Source organism: Crocodylus porosus, unplaced genomic scaffold (assembly GCF_001723895.1).
Source record: "Crocodylus porosus isolate Cpor-Errol unplaced genomic scaffold, CroPor_comp1, whole genome shotgun sequence".
NCBI classification, from domain to species: domain Eukaryota; kingdom Metazoa; phylum Chordata; order Crocodylia; family Crocodylidae; genus Crocodylus; species Crocodylus porosus.
In genome coordinates, this window is record NW_017728926.1 from 4,323,776 (window position 1) to 4,338,488 (window position 14,713).

At 47.7% G+C, this 14,713-nt stretch overlaps 1 protein-coding gene across 6 annotated transcripts in view; it reads right to left on the reverse strand.

Moving 5' to 3' along the window:
* Positions 1 to 14,713, reverse strand: part of TP73 (tumor protein p73) — a 70,649-nt gene that overhangs the window by 45,484 nt on the left and 10,452 nt on the right. For all 6 annotated transcript variants that reach the window (XM_019541234.1, XM_019541236.1, XM_019541231.1 and 3 more), the window contains 2 exons: positions 8,164 to 8,259; positions 6,423 to 6,546 (listed from right to left, as the gene is read on the reverse strand). In XM_019541234.1, the coding sequence (XP_019396779.1) occupies positions 6,423 to 6,546; positions 8,164 to 8,259 (220 nt within the window). The remainder of the gene's footprint in view (positions 1 to 6,422; positions 6,547 to 8,163; positions 8,260 to 14,713) is intronic.

Below are 14,713 nucleotides of genomic sequence, written 5' to 3' on the forward strand. Positions count from 1 at the left end.
TTCAGGACCACCCTCCTTCCCCCCGCATGAGCCAGGTACCTGGCAGGCCTCTGGCTGCTTGGAGGTTAGGAACCTGGAGTTGCCAGCATCTGAGACATTGGGGTCTTGCAAGGAGCAGTGGGTCAGAGCCAGAGAGCTCCAGAAGAGAAGCCAATAGTGGGAGCAGGAGGAAGGAGCTTGAGGATGCAGCATGGGAGAGGAGAGCAGGGTCGTAAGCAGAAGGATGGTAAACTGTCCTCAGGAAGGACATCAGAAGCCCCGCCTAGGGACACTAGGAAGAAGCAGGATGGTGCTGATGGGGCAGAGAGTAGGTGAGCAGAGGGTATCCACACATCTATCTTTCAGAGCCTGGAAATGGATTGGCAATGGCAGAGCTGCCTCAATAAACCTAACACAAAAGAAGCCACCATCCAGTCACCATGGTGGGACGCACTCGACTGGCGAATATGATCTGCCGCATCTAATCAGACCTGATCAGTAACCGCTGCTGGGTGCTTCAGAGGAAGATGACAACCCCCTCTCTGGCAGTGCTCTAAACTCGGGGGGAAATTCTTCCTTGGGTCCCACAGGTGATCAGCTTCCAGTGTGAGGGTTGGAGATGTGATTGCTCTTCTCTCATGGATAAGCAATGGGAATCACCCAGGCGCCAGGGTGGGACAAATGGATGGGAGAACAGGAACTTCCCCAGAACCTTCTCCCCAGATGGGGACGAGGCTGCACTGGCTCTGCCTTCAGATAGGGAAGATGTTGGTTGACTTCCCTCCCTCTTTTCCACGCAGCTGCTACTGTCACAGGTTCTAATTTCAGCCAGAAATGGGAGCAGAGACAAAGCAGAAATGGCTGCCCTGGTTGTCTTTCTAACCTATTACACCCCGGATGTCCAAAAGCCTGACATGGCTAACTAGCTCTCTCAAAATCCCATTGAGATGATTGTTCCCAGGACACTTTGAGACCAAAGGACAACAGAATAATCCACAGAAACATTCAAACCTGAAAGGTAGGTGAGCTGAACCTTCAAGTCTTCAGAGTTTCACTCTTCACCAGCACTGCACTACAGTACTAGTGAGATGCAGGAGGACACAAGATGTTTCTTACATGGTTAAGTATTTCTTCAAGAAAGAAAAAGTCTCTGGTGTTTTATGTATCTCTGTCTATTCTTTTCCAAAGCTCTGCCCAAACCAAAATCCCAGTGATGCTATGAACTGCAGGCTGTTGGAAGCATCCTTGATGGTCCAACTAAATAAACACGGCAAGCTGGTGATTGGGAGGCCTGCCACAGAGGCACATTTGCACAGTCTTTTTTAGACATGCTGCAGTTCCAGAATTAGCCTGCTCTCCTCTGGGAGGCCAGAGTGACTGGCACTCAGAGCCAACGGCCCAGGGGATACCAACATGAGATGCATTTTCCGCCTGGCTAAGCATCATCATAGAGCTGTGTTGCAGGATCCTCTGTGGCTTTCCAATCCTATCAGCCATGCTGGGGAGGGAGCAAAAAGCCCAATCCAAAGCAAAATGAACCCCAGGTTCCCAACAACAGGGAAGTTCCTTCCTGCTGTAAGCCTGCCTGATACTGTCTCCATACAGCCATGAGGGGAGAGAAATGAAGGTGTCCTCAGTTAAGAGAGAAACGAATGAAAGTTATCGTAGGGATGTAGGATTTCTGTGCCACTAAGCTCAGGCTCCTGCCATTGCAGCAACCAGTACACATAATCCCTTCCATGATCTTTTAAATGTAGAAACTTATCCATATTAAAGCTAGTGATACATTTGCCCCTGCCACTTCTGTTCTGCATCTCACCATGACCAGATGTAATGTTATTCTGCCTGTACCCACCTGTAAGTTTCTGGCCCTGAAAAGAACAAGGAGGAGCCTGGCAGTGTCTTTGGTGCCTACTACCAGAGAATTGTGAGATGCTCGACAAATGCCAGGCAAAGCAGCATCAGTCTCCTCCTGCTACCGGTACTCAGGCCAAGGCACACAAAGTTTAAATGACCTGCCTAGGGTCACACCGTGAATGTGTGGGAGAGCTGTGGAGAGGTGTCCCAATCACTGCAACCTTTCTGCTCCCTGTGGAAGGATCTCTCAGATTTGACAAACCTCATAAGAACCTTGCACCAGAAAAACCAGTCAGCAGCCCTCCCCTTGACCGAGCGAGCCACATTTGCCACCTTCGTTTTAGGTCAACAGGACCATGTACCTGTGCATTTTATCTCTTGTGAGCCTGCTGCATACACCAGTGGTGATAACTAACACTAAGGAGACTCACCTCCTTCTGAGCTTAGCAATCTGGGTTCAGTCCCGCTGCCTGACCAGTAGATGGTTTCTAAAAAGTTGTTTTACAAGTGAGGACGAACACATGCTGTCAGTTAGGCAGCACTTACTTTAAGCCAGGGCATTAGGAACTCTGCCTGCCCTAAGCCCTATGGTACAGACAGACAATCAGACTCCCACACTCATAAGTAAGAGCAGCTTGCACTTGGTTCATGCTTGGTTCCAGCACGAGCAGCAAGAAGGCCGGCGGCAGTTTCAAGGCTGGGGCAGCTCCACAATGAGCATCCCTGTGTCTAAGCTCTGTCTGCCACGCTTTTGCCTGTTGGCTACAGACAAAGGCTGGGGAGTGGAGGGAAAAAGGCCTGCAGAGGAGGGAAAAGTACAGATGGGGAGGGGACTGTTAAGCTAGTGAGGAGGGAAACTACCCGTCTGAGGAGGGAGAGTTTCCAAAGGGCCACAAGCTCAGAGCACTGGTTTGTTTGCTGAATGTTAAAGCAAGGAAGTTCCCTTGAGACTAGCCCTGTTTCAAAGGGGGCTGAATTCACAAGCCACTAACAATAACACCCAGCAAGGGTAGAGGCAGACAGATGGAGTGCAGAGTTTTAATCTGGACAAGTCAGATCGAGTCCATGTGTGTTTTGTCAAAATTAAAACTGCTTTACCCTCCCCAGCACCCTGGCAAGGGCAGGCAGGAGCACCAAGCCTGCTCAACCGGTGACAAAACCCAGACTTGGAGAGGCAAAGTGACCTGGTTCCAAATATGCAAATAATCATGATAGAGACAGGCACAGGGGCTTTTGCTCTCCTTCCTTCCCACAGACTAGACCAGGAGGGGAGGAAGAGTGGGAAAAAAATGACTACCATGTCTGGAACTGGCTGTGTGTGTGCACATGCATGTGAAGATGTGTTGTCTTTGTCATCATGTGTTTGCGGAGTAAGGGACAGAGCTTCCTTGGTCAATAAGACAGGGGAACTTGTAATGTGTTCCAGCCTGAGCCATGACATTCTGATTGGGGTCGTTGTCCCTCTAGAGCTCCCAGCCAACAGAAAGCAGCATGTGCTCCACACTAAACCGCTGTGAAGCATGAGCAGTAACCTCCACACTAGTTCTTGCACTAGCCTCCATGACTGCAAGCATGGTACCATGTCTGAGCCCATTTTGCTTCAATTCTCTGCAGAATCAAAAGATCAGCAGAGAGTGTAGGGGATAAGAGTTGTGCAAAAACGTTAATAACCAAGTGACAGATCTGGGCTCTAGAATGAAGAGCCAGTGCCGAGATCACACAGTGCTTCAGGAACTCAGAAACCTGAACTACTTAGCCTGGGTCTCTGCATTATCTCATGAGATGTAGACATGTAGCCACCTGAAAGAGTCTGAGTTTCTCCAGCAAAACCGACATCAATGCTGGTTGTTTACATCCTAGGCAAGGTTTGCAATGATAGCAATTCTGCATAAAAGTGAAGAAACCTATATTTAACTATCCCTGCTTAGTACAACTTGTTTAAACTTGGACTGCACAGTCCTAGTCCTGGCCCCCCTGGCTACCTGTATGTGGCAGTGAGCACCTGCTTCCCTGAGGCCCTCCCTGCCAGCTGTTTGAAAGTAGCCACTCTCCAGTAAAGCTTCTTCCTCCTCTCCAGGTCTCTCAACTTCTCCATTTTGTCTCTGTACTCCCAAATCTTTCTGGGCTCTGCCCTGGCTCCACTTTCACCCCCTACTGGAGCATGTACCTTTCTTACTATCACATTGTCTCTCTGCTCCGGGGGCTTGCCTTGCCCCTTCTGCAGTTGGCTTGGCTCAGATGCCAGGAAGTCCTTTTTTCCAATGGTATAATTCCTGCTTGCCATGCAGGAGACCTGGGTTCAATTCCCAGCCAATGCAGCGTCTCTACGTGTTCAGTTGGGGTCCTACATGTCAAGATTGCTGTGTTATTGGACCTTGTTTCACACGTGTTTTCTAGACAACAGGAGACACTACTTCACAGTCAGGGCGGCTAGGATCTGGAACCAACTTCCAAGGGAAGTGGTGCTCACTCCTACCCTGGGGGTCTTCAAAAGGAGGCTAGATAAGCACCTTGCCAGGGACATTTGACTCCAGTACTCTTTCCTGCCATGGCAGGGATTCGGACTTGATGATCTGCTCAGGTCCCTTCCCACCCTACCAACTATGAAACAAAAATTATGCCAGTGTCATAATCAGGTGAAATGCTGAACTGCAGTGAGACAATGATACCATGTGGGATAAATACTTGATGTTCTTGGGGACAAATTCTGCTCACAACTATGCACACAGGGGAGGGCTTTACTCTAGAAGCAATGGTCTTGGGGCTGCAATTGAATTCCTACTTTCAGTGAAGATGGTAGAATCTGAGCCAGGTGGCCTTTGCTACTTCCTTGTGTAGCTGGGGTGATGATTGACAGCAGCTCATGGGGACAGAGAGGTAGTGTGATCTGAATTTCCTGTGTATTGATTCTGAGCCTGATCCTAAAATGCTGTGTAAGTTTTGTTGCCTCAGAACTATTCAGAGTCACTTCCTTTACTTGTATGTAGATAACACAGCAAAACTTTGCTTAGGGTACATTTTTCTTCCAGTGCTCAGAAAAACCTAGGAATTAAAAACCTCTTGCTCCCCTACTGAAGATAATCAGGGTCTTTTTGGCAAAGGGGATTCAGGCGGAGGCCCTGATGCTGCAATGCAGGGCATCCCAGTAGTTCCCTGTGCCAGCTGCAGGAAGGATCATTCATTTCTGTGGGGCTCTTCATGGACACAAAGGTTTGCCCTGACACAACACAGAGCAGGACTCTGAGGATGGCTCAGTACAGTGCTACAGGGGAAACAAGAGTCATCGACCATACTGGTACAAGGGCAATACACCATGTTAGTAACTGCATGGAGCAAGCAAACAAAGAAATTAGAACTGAATTTTTTGTTCCACTCTCAAGTATCTAATTCATGGTGCCACTGCTATGGGGGCACTAGAATCAACTCCAGTTAAAATAGGTCCTCCTCCTGTCCCCCGCCTGCCTTCTGAGGCTTTTGTATTTAGTGCCTTGCTCCCATTCAGAAAGCTGTTACGTATGGGAAGCTAACCCCGCCAGCTCTGGCTGAGTAGAAGAATGGGTGCAGCCCTGCACTGAGTACCTAAATTTACAAGTTTCAAACTAGAACCACTGTCATCCATGGGGAAGACCCAGGCTTTACATTCTGTTATCGTAGGAATACAGAAAAGAAGAGCTGGAATAGATCTCACAAGGTGATCTAGTCCAGCCCCCGCTCAAGGCAGGATCATCCCTGACTAAACCACCCCAGCCAATTGTCTGCACAACCTGCTTTGGAAAGTTTCTAAGCATGGAGAATCTACAACATATCTAGCTAGTTTGTTCCAATGCCTTACTACTCTTATAGTCAGAAAGTTCCTCCTACTCTCCAGCCTAAACTTCCCCTGCTGTAGCCTGAGGCCATTGCTCCTGTCCCCTACAGCCACAGGAAAAAAGCTTATTTCGATTTTTTCTTTAATCACCCTTCAGGTATCTGAAAATTGTTATCAAATCCCACGCAGTCTTCTTCTCCAGGCTAAATAACCCTGGTTCTTTCAGCTGTTCTTCAAAGGCTTGCCTCCCAGCCCCCTAATATTTTTTGTTGCCTTGCACTGGACTCTTTCCAAACTGTCCACATCTTTTTTTAAAGCATGGGGCCCAAAACTGGGCACAGTACTCCAGGTGAAGCCTCACTAGTGCTGAATAGAGCAGAACTATCATTTTCCTTGATTAGCAAGTGACATACAACCCAGGACGCTGTTGGTTTTTTTTGCAACAAGGGTATACTGTTGGCTCATTCAGCGTACGGCCCACCATAAGCCCCCAGTTCTTCTCTGCAATACTGCAAGCAAGCCAGTCATTCCCCAGTCTGATCTGGCCACTAACCAAATGCACAGGCACAATGCAGTACAGCTGATGTGGAGGAGCCCTGCTTATTCAGAGCTGGTTACCAAACACTCACCAGGTGGTAACAGCATTTGGCCAGAGCTGATTGTGTCTGACCTATAAGCCAGTAACTGAAAGGTTTTGTGTTCAATTCCCAGCCCCCCCCCGCCCAGAAGCTACCCATGTTTAACATAATTCCTTCTCCCAGAAACTGAGCACACTCACCATGACTGACTCATTTGTGTTTCTCACCTGAAAGACGTCCATTGTGACTTCAGTGTGGTTGGAGACCTCACTGGTCCCTGAATGACTGGATGGGGGGAGATCAAAATAGGTGCTGTCTGGTTCCCTGAGAAAAGGAAACAAGATATCTTCAGCACCCCAGTTCACCAACACCACCTTCATCATATCCACCCAAGAGCTTGGGTTTCCTTGGGAACCTTGGCCCCTTCCAGCCTTTCATTTTCACAAGAAAAGGCTACCCAGTGTAGCACATTTTGCTCGAACTGCCTTTTCTGATGGGCCAGCAAAAGAGGTTTGCAAAGACACAGAGAACTGGGATGCAGTTTTTTACCTGGTACCAATGGCTTAGCCAGACAGGGCATTTCCTGAGATAACTTTGTGGAGTATTATGGCAAGGATGAGAAAATGAAATGAAACTTTGTGCCTTGTAGGACCAGGGTGCAATCCTATCCCTGGATCTATGGTGGCACAGCTCCATCAGAGCTGCACCCAGGACCCATAGGTGGGGCTATGAATAAAAAAAATGTAGCCTAGGACTCTATGTTTCATGGGACTGGATTGGAGGGTTGCAAGTGTCCTGGGGGCCCTGCAAGTCTCCCTGCACTTCCCTTAGGAATTCCTCGTAAGGCCTAAGGCCTCAAGGGTCTTTTGTGGAAGGGGCAGTACCGTGGAGAGCATGGAGGGGAATCACAGAGAAACAAGGCTAGAAGAGACCTAAGGAAACCACCTGGTCTTGCCCCTGCTCCAGGCAGGAATACTGACAAAACCATCCCAGGCAAGTGTGTGCTCAGCTTGCATTAAACATGCTGCATGAGAGGGGGCAGTCTTTGGTGGAAACAGGCACATTATATACAGTCAAGCCAGCTAGAACACTCTCAAGTGGCCTGTTGTTACTTCCATTGACGGGAGAATGGTTCCATTCTCAACCAGTCCTGCTCTAATTTTCTGCCATTTCTAGTAGGCAACTCTGTGACATATGGCATGAGCGAGAAGTTAAAAAAAACCCCATACAGGGTTAAAGCAGGCTGATCAGGCCCTATCCAAAAAACTCAGAGGAGTGAGGCAGGCTCCAATTTGACTGCTTCTAGCTCAGCAGACTAGACTAGACCTTCCTTCAGTATCTCATCTTCTACTGTCTCCTGAGCACTTCCTAGTAGCCCTCTCAGAACAGTAACACCCACATGAGCAAGAGGAAATGTGCTTGGGGTTGACCTTTGCTGAGCAAACAGGAGACCAAATGATCTCTGTGCTCCAGGATTCTCTTGCAGCATTTTGCAGTTTTTTGCACGTGCAGTTTTTTGCATTAGCATCTGGGGAGAGGGAGGCAGGTTTTCAGAAGCAGCTGCTGAAGCTGGAGGCAGAACTTTGGTGCCCAAATTTTTGCATTTGCGATTTATAGGTCTGGGGGTATTGGGAGGTATTCCCCACACATGCTCTCATGTTTTTGACCGTGCATCAAGGCAGATAGTGCAGGTAAAATGCATCTGAGAAGACATGCCTGAGCTTTTCTTTTTTTGCAAGCACAAATGTGGCTGAAAAAGGCAGGTGAGAGAACCTGAGTGTGCAAAACTGGGCTTGCAGTGTAAGAGATGGAGTGCAGGAATCTAAACAAATGGGTTTTCCCAAACCCTACTCAGTGAAAGGAGTTACTATTCTGCGACAATAAGGGGATGATTCTTCTTTCCCCAGGAGTTCTTAGTACAGATGGTCAAGTGACACTTACAGCGTGCTCCAGAGATGTTCAAATGTTGTTCCTTCATCAGCTGGGGAAGCCTGGGACATTTTCATGACAGGAGAGTCTGACAAAGGATAAATTGCTCTAGGACCAAAAGAAAAACAGCCTTATTAGTGTAGCCACAGTGCTCCTGGTAAGGAGATTTATAGGGTGTATTTGTACAGCATCTTCCATCCAGCAGGTTCTCTTTGCAGCCTGCACAATGCAATCCTCGTGCATGCAATCCTTGTGCATGCAAGAGGATAGGATCGGCTCTGTTTCTTGGAAATGCACTCATGTGCAGCAAACTCAGCCGCAGCTAAACTCAGCTGGCAACACAGCAAACTGAAAGCCCCATATTACATCACTGCCTCACATTGTGGGCACTGTAGGTCAGGCAATATCACTTTTCACTTTCAGCCAATTAAAGAGCAATACCTAGTTGCAGAAGTCCTCCCTGCTCTGTTTCCTGCCTGTTTCACTGAGGCAAAGACACCTGGTGAAGTGTAGCTCTTTTGGGAAGCCTGGGAAACTCAGGCTTGACCCCCCAGGGGCAGTGCACTGGGAACAAGAGCTCCCAAGGATTCATTACATTGAAATGTTGCCACTTCCCCTCCAGGCAGCTGCAGCACCTAGTCTCCAATCTGGCAGCACCTAGGCCCCTAGAGGTCATCAGCCTGTGAAAGACAATTAGCAGTGGCAGTGTTTGCATTGGTTTGGTATGGCCAAATCCTACAAGACTGGACCTGCCCAATGTGGATCCCCAGGAGGATGGTTTGTGAGAGAAGAGGGGAGACACAATCTGCTGCTCCCTCCAATCCCTGTGGTCCTTATTCAGCAAGCTTGTGTGCGACTCCCAGGAGGTTTCTGAATGGAGGATTTCACTACGGTAGTGCCGACATGCGTCTCACAGCAGCCCTGACACCACGCAGCAAACTCAAGGCAGCAAGCCTCACCTACCACCCTGGTAGCTGCCAGGCCTCACCCATTTGAGGGCTTCTCGGGCAGCTAGCTAGAGTCCAGAGAAGCTTGCACAGAAAGGAAAGGCTGCAGTCATCTTTGTGCTACAGCACAGAAAGCCCCGACTCTGGATCCCAGCCTGCAGCATCCCACCTCCACCAGGCTAGAAGCCATGCACTTTTGGTATTCTCTGTGGGGTTGTAAAGCAGAGACCGAGGACAATCCCACTCCTCCATGCCTGCCCCCAGAGTCCAAGAGCAAAACCCAACCTCTTGGTTTTAATTAAAATGCATCACCCCAGTTGGTGTTTTGTGACCCTGTGTGAGTTCAGTTCAAAGAACCATGACAGAGGAGCTGGGGATTTCAGAGGAAATGCAGGTGCCGCTTGGGTTTAGATCAGGGGTAAGCACAGGTGCCAAAGCGTGGCACTTAAAGGCATTTTGCTTGGCACATGCACCTTGAGGCAGATAGTGGGGAAGGGACCAAGGCTTCGCTGCCACAACAACGATCAAGCCCCTTGTAGCTCCCCCACCATCTGGCCCTGCGCACTAACATTTTACAAGTTGAGGCTGAAGGTATTTTTGGCACTCTGCTCAGAAATGTTGCCATCCCCTGGTTTAGATCTGCAGCTGATAGAAATAAACACGGTGTCAGTGATAGTGAAGATGGACTGATTTGCAGAGCGGTATCATCTCTGTGTAATGGGGCTCTTTGGTGAAGTTAAATAGCAAGGGCCCAAAACCAGAATGGAAAGACCCAAGTCTCAGTCCTCTGCGTTAAATTATCCTGGTATTTAAAATGAATGCTGCTCATGCCAGTTGCATGGCAGGGCCAGATCCCAAATAAATACAGGATTTATATCTCTTGAGACAGGCTGTGCTTTGCTATGAAACCAACTGTGCAATCAGCAGTATCTTGGTTATTTTTAAGTATAGCACATGGCAGAAGAACCAGAATAGAAAGGAACAGAATAGGCCATTACCGGCAATGATAAGGAGAGCCTGAATCGTCTGTACAAGCCGGTTTTACTTCTAGTACAAGAAACCAACAAACAACCGCAGAATTCTGTGCAAACGGTTGAGCAAAATATGTTTTGTGTTGAAAAGGATAAAAAAGAAGTTACAATAATTTACACCCAAGAGCTCTGGGAAGCATTTATATTAGAGGTGGCATGCACTGGGGAGCTAATCAGTAGCCCAAAATTAATGCCATGAGTTACCATCTGCCTAGCCCACTGGCCACCTATTGATCAGGAAATACAGCAAGGCCACACAGTACAGTTCCCAGTGAACTCATGATAACTAATTCTAACTGGCCGCCTCATTAGCAGTCTCAACAAAACAACAAGGCTAGGGACAGACATTACACATAAACTGGTTTAAGTGATCAGAAACTGGTTTAAACCTGTAACAGAACAGATGTTCAGTGCACATAAATCAGTTTGAAAATGACTGAAACCAGTTTGCGATAAACCTGTTTGAATGTAGTATCAGACTTAACTGAGTTGGCTCAAACAGGTTTATGCAATGTCTGTCCCAGACCCCTTGCTAGTTTAAGATAAACTAAACTCCCCCAGCATCCTGGCATGCTGTCTGAGTTGGGCAGGGCCCTCTGCTCCCCAGCAGGGCTGGCCCCTCCCCTCCCCTCTGCTCCCTGATTGGAGCTCCGGCAGAGACTGCAGGTACAGCAGGGTCTGCCTGGCTTCCCCCTGCCCTACTCCCCACTCCTCGCTGCTTGCTGGACAAGCAGGGATCCTCCCCTCCCACTCATCTCCCACAGCACAGACCCCAGCCCCAAGAACCCCAGGCATGTGGTTTGCTAGCTAATGCTGAGAGGTGTCTGTGTGTGTCTCCAGTTTCACTGGGACAGGCAGACAACCACTTAGGGCTTTTTGGAGCTAATCAACAGGTCAGCTATTAAGCGGTTTAAGAAGAGTTTGAATTAATGGAGAGAAGCTATTGTTTTGCTGCTGATGTGATAAACACTGTTATTGGCTCCTTGCTGACTTGCTTGCCTGTCAGTTTGCTGCAGATTGTATAAAGAAGCGGGGAGACGGAGATTGAAAAGCTCTGTATCATCAACAGATGCATGCACTGCATCCTCCCCCACTTGTCTCAGAGCACTAGTAGGGGGCTGAGGTCTGGCAACACTCCTGCCCCTTGAGCAGCCAGCGGTTAAAAGCCTGGGATGGTGCAGGTAGGGTGGGGGGTTACACCCCTCCCTAATCAAAGCATCTTGCCAGGGCCTGGCCACTCCCACCCCTCAGCTCAGTGCTATGGAAGGGAAATGAGGGCTGCTCTAGCACACCCTGGCTTCTAGCCTGAGCCACTGTAGGCATGTGCTTGAATTTCCTCAGTCCAGAGAGAATGTCTATCCAGTTACAAACCGGTTCAGCCTGGTCAGGTTAGACTAGCCTGCAAAGATTGAATCAGTTCAGGCTCAGGCTTTTTGAATGTCTGTTCATAGCCCCAGTGTCTGAACAAGCCACAAAGATTCAAGGCCTGGCCGGCAGCCCACTGAAGTGCATGGAAAGACTCTTGTTGATCCCTCTGGATCAGAGTAGCTGACTGCCTTACCTATTAGTGCTCCAGATCAGGGTTCAGGCTCAGTCAGACAGGTAGGATTTCTCTCCCTCTTCCCAGGCCATCCCTGATGGTCAGAGGAAGAAACTGTCTGTCTTCTGGGCTGCCAATTTGGCTCCCTTCAGCCTCAACTTCCAGTTTAAAAAAAGAGTAAGAACAGAAAAGCAGCAGGACCGTCCACCAGCAGCCCATGATCTGCTGGGAGTTTATCACGTGGGCTGTATTTCTGGGGATGACATCATGGGTCAGAGTGCTTATAAATATACAGATACTTTGGAAGGGACAGGGGTGCACTTGGGTGCCTGCCCATTTTTAATGAACTCTAGACTCTCACATCAAGAGTTTATAATAAACCTCAGCAAAGTACCCCAAAGATGCAGGAAGGAATCAGAACTCATGGTAGAGGAGAAATCTTTTATTAGACCAACTAGATTTTTGCAAAAAATAAAATCAAATCCTTTAATTGCAAGCTTTTGGGCACAAAAACTTGTGCCCAAAAGCTTGCAATTGAAGAAATGTTTGTGCTTGAGTTTTTTGTGCTCAAAAGCTTGCAATTAAAGACTTTTTTCTCAAAAAACTAGTTGGTCTACTAAAAGATAGCACCTCTACCACGAGTTCTGATTCCTTTTGCCTCTAGACCAATATGACTACAACCTGGATACCTGACACTGTAGCTGCAGTCAGCTCTCTTGCCCATGGGGTAGTCAGTGGACTCCTTGCAGTCACTACAAGCCTCATGTCCTGGCTACACCTTTCAGATAAAAACCAGTTAGAGCTGGGAATATTATTCATAAGCACACTCACTGGATAGTATGGGTATCTCAATCTGCGTATTTGTAAAATACTCACTGGAGTAGCTTATAAATACCCGGGATAGGGGCGCACTTGGGTATTTATAAGCTACTCCAGTGAGTATTTTATAAATACACAGGTTGGGATACCCATACTATCCAGTGAGTATGCTCTCCAGTGAGTATGCTTATGAATGCTTATGTGGCAGTCTAATGAACTCTAGACTCCCACATCAGGAGTTTATAATAAACCTCAGCAAAGTGCCCACTGCGCTGCAGGTAGGAATCAGAACACGTGGTAGAGGAGAAATCCTTTATTAGACCAACTAGCTTTTTGCAAAAAATTTTTTTAAAAATCCTTTAATTGCAAGCTTTTGGGCACAAAAGCTTGCAATTAAAGAAATCTTTGTGCTTGAGTTTTTGTGCCCAAAAGTTTGCAATTAATGAAATGTTTGTGCTTCTGTTTTTGTGCCCAAAAGCTTGCAACTAAAGACATTTTTTTTCCAAAAATCTAGTTGGCCTAATAAAAGATACCGCCTCTGCCACAAATTCTGATTCCTTTTGCCTCTAGACCAGTATGACTACAGCCTGGATACCTGACACTGTGGCTGCAGACCCACGGGGTAGTCAGTGGACAGTGACTCCTTGCAGTCACTACAAGCCTTATCTCCTGGCTACTCCTTTCAGATAAAAAAACAGTTAGAGCTGGGAATATCATTCATAAGCATACTCACTGGATAGTATGGGGTAGTTTCCTCACAAGTGATTAACAACAACAAGATACACCAGCTCCTGCTGCAAGTGTTCTTGAATCTCATTCCCTTTTCAAACCCACACTGATGTTCATGGACAACTTTTGCACTGTTGGTGCCTTCCTGAAATCAAAGCATCACAAAGAATATAACATAATGAGCCAGCACCTTACATCACAACCCTTAGAATCTGTACGCTCTTATTAAGACAGGGATTGTGAGCAGGACTTCACACTTCTGGGTTTGGAGGTAAACCAGAGGATTCCACAGTTTACACTTCTCCTCAGGCTACATAACCTATATGACTAGGACAGTTGTTGTATGAGTATAGTAAGCCTTGCACCATCAGAGAATAAAGATCATTATTTTGAAAACTAGCCTTGCAGTCATGATGCCCAATTAGCATGTATGTATGTATGTTTATTCGCAAATATTATCAAGGATAACTGCACATCCTAGTGCTCCTGCAATTGTAACGCTAATGTGGTAATGCAAGCAAACTTCCCTAGGTATCAGAGGTATTTGATTATTATTGACCTTAACTAGCAGGAACAGAATTTGCTGTGCACTATTAAAGGCTGTTTGATGGCACTAATGAAACATTTCTAGAAAGCACTTTGAAGTTTTCGCCATTTGTAGTAATCAACCTTGAACACCTCTCATCCAGAGACCACAAAAGGCTTTGCAAATACTAATTTAGCTTCATAAACACTCCCTAAAGAAAGTCAGTTTTATCGTACTGAACATGCAAGTGGGTTAACTATGATACCCAGGAAGATAAATGCCTCCCCTAAATTAACAATGCAACTTTCCAGTAAAGTCAGAGTCCAAATGAGGCGAGTCTCATTTGCCTAGGTAGTTATACTGGTCCTTGCACATGCGCGCGCGCGTGCACACAGACACTCTCTCTCTCCCCCCTCTTTTCCAGTAGCAGTAGTTCCCAGAGTAGCGGGGCGATCCTCAGCAGTGTCACATGATGGTGCACTGAAGGTGTCCCTTCACTGAAGATATTCCCCTTACTAGTTCTGTCCTGGATCCATTTGGATCCAGCATGTTGCAGTGTGAGTACCAGGCTTCCACACTGCCCGCCAGCATGAGCGATTCCCCACAGAAACGGGCACGCGCTCGGTTTTTGGCGGGGCCTGGCACAAGTCCAGCCGCAGAGAGCCTTAAGAGCCTGCATGGATTTATAGCTGTTCGTTTTGATCCGGGATAAATCCAGGGGGACCCGATCACATTCACAAACCGAGGCAGAGGTTCGAAGAGCGCTAGCCTTATTGCTGTGCCCTTTCTGTAGATCCAGCTCCCAGAAGCTCATCAGCAGGGAGCCAGCATTTTCTGCAGACACAAGGCTGCAGCCATCTTGGACTCGTGCTGCCTTACAGTGCTTGGAGCCATGCTGCATAATCACCCGGCCCCCCTGACTTTCCTTTTTCCCCTCAGACACTGCATCCAGCTCCTCTCCACTTCCTAA